The sequence below is a fragment of the Gossypium hirsutum genome, chromosome D13, assembly GCF_007990345.1.
Source record: "Gossypium hirsutum isolate 1008001.06 chromosome D13, Gossypium_hirsutum_v2.1, whole genome shotgun sequence".
NCBI classification, from domain to species: domain Eukaryota; kingdom Viridiplantae; phylum Streptophyta; class Magnoliopsida; order Malvales; family Malvaceae; genus Gossypium; species Gossypium hirsutum.
The window spans coordinates 54402721-54409282 of record NC_053449.1 but is presented as its reverse complement, the minus strand read 5'-3'; the positions used below and the strand labels follow the sequence as shown (position 1 = coordinate 54409282).

The 6562-nt window shown below is 35.2% G+C and overlaps 1 protein-coding gene across 1 annotated transcript; it reads left to right on the top strand.

Moving 5' to 3' along the window:
* Nucleotides 1-2066: 2066 nt before the first annotated feature.
* On the top strand, nt 2067-3945 carry LOC107918571 (UDP-glycosyltransferase 73C3). Its single transcript, XM_016848158.2, has one exon. The coding sequence runs from the start codon at nt 2244-2246 to the stop codon at nt 3729-3731; it is 1488 nt and encodes a 495-aa protein (XP_016703647.1). The 5' UTR covers nt 2067-2243; the 3' UTR covers nt 3732-3945.
* The last annotated feature ends 2617 nt before the right edge of the window (nt 3946-6562 follow it).

The following is a 6562-nucleotide window of genomic DNA, read 5'->3' as shown; positions in this document are numbered from 1 at the left end:
TATTTTAGTTTTTTTATTCACTTGTTTTGTATATATATGATTGATTTGATTTTTTTTATTTTTCGTTTTTTGCTCATATTATTTTTATTCACATTACCATGTTTATTATTCCATTATGCATATTAACACCATACTTCAAAAAAGGAAAATTTTTCTAAATAAGGTAATATTTTGCGTTTGGAAATTTGAGAAAACGTGCCCTAATGTGCTGGGTTTCGACTTTTCTCGTTTGACCAAATAGCCAAATATCCTTTTAAAAATTTCAAAATAAGGCAATATTTTGCGTTTGAAAATTCGAGAAAACGTGCCCTAATGTGCTGGGTTTCGATTTTTCTCGTTCGACCAAATAGCCAAATATCCTTTTAAAATTTCAAAGTAAGGCAATGTCTTGCGTTTAGAAATTCGAGAAGGTCGTACCCTAACTTACTGGGTTTCGATTTTTACGATGAATCTAAATACGCGAGTCTTTTTTCAAACCTAAGCTTTAAACGATTTCGGAAATTAAGAAAATATCAAGTTCTAACTTACTGGGCTTGATCTCTTTATTTTAAAATCCGAGATAGTTAAATATCTTTTAAATAAGCAAATTTTTAGCATCCATTCGCGTATCGGGAATTCGAAACATTGTGTCCTAACTTACTGGATATGATTCTCTTTCTCGATTAACGTGAAATATGCCCATTTTCCATAAAATTTTCAACATTTCAATAAAGGATCGTATTTTAAATCTCTTCAAAGTTTTCACTCTTCGACACTAAGACATTAACTAATCAACTAGGTACCAATTTTTGGGCGTTACGAGGGTGCTAATCCTTCCTAGTACGTAACCGACTCCTGAACCATTTTCTGTATTTTGCAGACCAAAATCGTTATTTTAATAAAATCAAATCGTTTATTAAAAAACAACCACTTTTTTCAAGGTTATTCGATCCCACCTTATAAAAAAGGATTGGTGGCGACTCCCGTTTTCGTTTTCAAAATCCAAGTCAACCCTGTTTTATCAAAAAAATGGTGTCAACAAATACTATATAAAGAAAACTTGTAACCTTATTTAGATGAATGAATTGAATCATTCTCCATTTCCAATTCTGTTCGAGCTTCTTCTTTGTAATTCATTGATTTCAGTGACCATTTTAACAATAGCCTTCCTTGGAAGGCTGAAATAACTGAAAGACTGGTGAGCTTTGATAACAAATGTGTGTTTTTTTTGCCTCTTTGAAGCTGAGTCTGTTGGCCATCTGTTTCTCCATTGTACTTTTGCAAAGTCCATTTGATTTGGTTGTAATCTAGGCATACGTACTCATCTTCTGAGGGAAACCCCAATAAGTGACTTCATAAAAGTTTGGTTGCTATCTGATAGGAATTCCCTCAACGTATGTCTTGACAAATTCCTAATGTTGGGTGTATTTTTATTCATAGATATGAAGTTATCTTCCAAGGCCTGGAAGCAAAACCATTTGAACCTCATTCATTATGCCAGACAGATCGCTCTACAATGGTTCTCTAGTTTCCAACAGCATACATATAGTTTGTCCTTCTCCAACAGCTCACCTGCTACTCCTACTCCATTCAAGTTAGCTAATGGTCCTTTTCCAAAAAGGTACGATGTGGCTTACCTATTAGTAAACAGACCAGGTCAATATCTAGCTTGGTACCACTGCACTTTATTCTGCAAATCATCAGGGAGGCTTTACTCATGCCAAGGAATTTCAATATTCTGATTGATCAATGTGGGTCAAAGCTCTATTATCTCTTCCAAACCGAAATCTCCTGTTTCACATCCGAAGATCCAAAGCTAAGTAGGAAAGTCAAACGATGGACTTTCAACCAGCATATTTTAGTTCAAAATCATAGTTTTCATATTTAATGTTCGGTCGTTTGTCACAAGCTTGTTGTTAATACGTTTGGCTTGTAAGTCTCCACCAGTCAAAGTTGATTCCGTATACGACATTTTATGACTACTTAAAAATCAATAATAGCCGCCCAGCACTTCAATTGCAATTTAATTTGACAAATGAGAAACACCTCAGTCACTTCTACTTAAATAGACAAAAATGCTTATGTATGCACTTACCTCACCTGCAAAACCAATCACACTTAACCAGTTCTTTTTCTTTTTTGTTTTACATGCAATATATTAAAATATCTAAAATATTACACGCATAATAAAAATATCAAATTTTATATAGATATATGGAATCAGACTAATATACTAAGCTTATGATTTAGTTTCAACAGTTTCGATGGCTACTCCTACCCAAGAGGAGCAGCAGCTTCACTTTGTGGTGTTTCCCTTCATGGCTCAAGGCCATATGACCCCTATGATTGACATTGCTAGATTGCTGGCACAGCGAGGCGTGATTATAACCATCATTACAACGCCTCGAAATGCAGCAAGATTTAAGGCAACCCTCGATCGTGCCATGGAATCGGGGCTCTCCATCCGTCTACTCGAGTTTCAGTTTCCATGTGCCGAATTTGGATTGCCGGAAGGGTGCGAGAGCTTTGACATGCTGCCTTCCTTTAGCTTAGCCTTGCATTTCTTCCAAGCAGCCAACATGCTCGAAAAACCAGTCAGAAAACTGTTCCCTGAGCTAACGCCACGCCCCACCTGTATCCTTTCTGATGTGTTGTTGCTCTACACGCTCGACATTGCCAACCAGTTTCAGATTCCGCGTATCGTGTTCCAGGGAGTTTGTTGCTTTCTTCTTGTTTGTCTCCATAATTTACGTATCTCCAACGTACTTGACCAAGTAACCTCCGAGACAGAGTACTTCGTTATGCCTAACATGCCCCACGAAGTTGAGTTCACTAAATGCCAAATCCCACAAGTTTTGCATGAAAACCTCAAGCAATATTCTGAGGAACGGAAAAAGGCAGATCTCGAGTCTTACGGTGTCATCGTAAACTCTTTTGAAGAGATGGAACCTGAATATGTTAAGGAATACAAGAAGACAAGGGAGGACAAAGTATGGTGCATTGGTCCGGTTTCTCTATGTAACAAGGAGGCAATGGATAAAGCTCAGAGAGGCAACAAGGCCTCGGTTGATGAACAACAGCTCTTGGGATGGCTTGATTCTCAAAAACCAGGTACCGTAATCTATGCTTGTCTGGGAAGCATATCGAATGTGACACCCCCACAAACAATACAGCTCGGTTTAGGCCTAGAGGCATCCAATAGGCCATTTATTTGGGTTATAAGAGGAAGTGATGCATCAAATGAATTAGACAAGTGGATTTCAGAGGATGGTTTCGAGGAAAGAACGAAAGGAAGAGGGCTTGTGATCCGGGGTTGGGCGCCGCAAGTGCTAATACTGTCGCATCCAGCTATTGGAGGGTTCTTAACTCATTGTGGTTGGAACTCGACGATCGAATGCATCTCCGCCGGTGTTCCATTAATAACTTGGCCGCTTTTTGCAGATCAGTTTGCCAATGAGAAACTGGCTGTACAAATTCTTGAAATCGGAGTGAGGGTGGGAGTAGAGGAGCCAATGAGGTGGGGCGAAGAAGAGAAAATTGGAGTATTAGTGAAGAAAGAAGATGTTAAAGAGGCTATTGAAAAGCTGATGGATGAAGGAGAGGAAGGAGAAGAGAGAAGAAAGAGAGCTAAGGGACTTGGAGAAATGGCAAATAAGGCTGTTGAAATAGGGGGATCTTCTCACCTCAACATTACACGGTTAATCCAAGATATCAGGCGAAGGGCTAATGAAAGGAAGCAACTTAGCACCTGAGACGATGCAGCAACGTCATATCTCCATTGTAATTTTCTTTACACAGATTCGGACATATCTCCAAATACATGAAACAATTTAGAAAAAATAGAACATACCCAACATGAGTCACCCACTCGTATAACTGGAGTTAGTTCATGGTCACTTGTATGCATTGCTATGAATACCCGAGAAATATATTTATAAAATGCAAATCGCCCAATCTCAAGAAAAATGAATGGAGTACAGGCTCACAGCACATCCCTGAACTTCCTCTGTATCTGCAAGAAATAACACAACTTAAAAAAAGCGTCAACAGGGTAAGACCAACAAGACCAAATAATCTAATGTTTTTCTCGGATAAACTAAATAATTACACGCACATAATAGAAAAATGTACTTTTAGACATAATGCTATAATTGGAAACCGACACACTCAGTAGTTAACATTGTGATTATAACAGAATTTATGAAACTATATTATCTCCATGAAATTTCATTATCATAGTGATGCATCCGAGGGATGATGAAATTAACAAAACCTTCCAAGGAACACAATCAATGTGTTTAAACTTATGTTGCTTTGACGCTTCATGTTTATTAAAATACTCATGCTCGATTCCCACGTGGATATGAAGATATAATTTAAAAAGATCCTTCAATCCTTGTCAGAAACCTACGGAGTAACATAGGCATAAACACAAAGTAGCTTCAATAGAGAGAACGCAGAATTGCATATGTTTAGAGAGAAATATTGGCATATGGTATAAATGAGACTTTACAATACTAAAAGTGGATTTGAAAGAAAACATAATAATTATTACATGATGATAACACTCAACCAAATATTTTTTTATCGAAATTAGGGTATTCATTGCCTTAGTAATAGGTAATTTCTTTGTCGCAAATACTCTCTAAAAAAGTAAATGGGGTTGGGATTGAATCTTCATTTCATTGTTAAGAGATGATATAAGCAACCACTACACGACACCTCAAGCAAACCTTTATTTATTTTTTTATAATTCAATAGAAACTTGAACAGGCCGATTTCCATTTATGGGTGAAATTTTTTAACTCATAATAGCAAATTATAATTATCACACCACCTTTTCCTATATTTTATACTTAAATTTTTATTTAACTCTGTTTTATAATCAGTCCAATTTTTTAATCAATAATTCTAATTTAAATTATAATTATTTTTAAATCTGTAATTACCACAATTCTTATTAAATTATAATTATTTCGCAACTTCTATTTTCTTTCTAAGTTAAATATTATAATTATTTTAAAATGTGAATTTAGTATTACAATTAACAATAAAGATATTCTTGTCAGTTCAAAAGTTTTTCCAAACTCATGCTTATATATATATATATATTATAAATTAGTTATACAAATAATTTTTATTTTCTTGAAAATTCATGACTTACTATTATTATTATTATTATTATTATTATTATTATTATTATTATTATCAATTGGTCTCAACTTAGTTGAGAAATTACAATAAACCCAATAGTTTTAGAAAACAATAAAAGTATTTTTGAGAGTGTTTTTGTATTTTACATACAATTTGGAAAATTACCTACATAATGAGATTTAAACTCAAGACCCCAAAATCTTTCTTCTGTTAATTTTACGATTTCAATAAAGCCACAACTAATTTTAATATAATTTTTTAATAGATTTCTTACATAAAATTTTTCACCCACATCGTGGATGTGTCATAATCTAGTTATTATATTGAAGTTTGACTTAGGTATCTAATATGAATTTGTTTGTATCACACTAAGTTTCCTTTAAACCCGAAATTGGGGATTTAATTGAATAAGACTGTAAGTTGGCGATCTTTATTGGAAAATCAAGAAAAGGTAAAAATGAAATTGAACATGGTTGAAATCTAATTCTGATTCGACCGGATCATAATCAGGCGGTTCCTTAGTGGGAGACAAAATGATTATGGACGAATGATTGTTATACGGTGGAAGACCACACATGAAGGGTTATAAATAGTTGGGAAATGACTTCCCGAGGAGGATTCAACTCCATTCTGTTTCATTTTCATCTTCCTTTCATCTTCTTCCTTAGTAGCTCCTAGAGGAGATGATTATAAGAAAACTTTGCATGGGGCAATGATATTAAGTAGGAAAAGTAGAGAATCCAGTAAGTTGGTAAGATCATGAATCCTTCTGTGTATGTAAGATTTAAGAACCAAAGTTAAGGACTTCCAAAAACCATTTTAAGGATTCTGCATGTTTCTAGAAAACTAAGCTTAAATTGGGATTACTAAGTTTAACCCATGAATTGGTTGTCTTGCTTAGTTTCCAAGAGAAGGGAAGATTCGGCTTTCGAAAAAAGCTAAGTGGATGAGACAAAGAAGCATCAAGTGAGTTTTTGCACTTCATCCCTAGATGTTAGGTATGTTAAGATCGTATAGGTATGTAAGTATCCGCCGCATTGGTTCAAAATACATGAATTGATTATGATACCATGGAAATTTATTTATGAGGTGCATTTATGGCATGTGGAACATGAAAGGGGAAACATTGATGGTTTAGATGAAGTTAGGATCAAGGAAACAAGACTTTCTATTAGATACCACCATACAATGTTACTATGTGCACTCGTGATGTGTAAAGCTCCAGGCCTTGTGAAGGGGACACTGCGGTGTTCGAGCATCAAGATTAGGAATAGTGAAATGGATGAATAGATGGAATGAAACAGATAGGTAAATATATAAAACGTGGCCAGGCCATATGACTGGTTGGAGGCTATACGCTTAAAATGAGTAAGACCATACCTGAAAGGCACTATGACATCATGATAAAAACTAGTAAGACAATAACTAA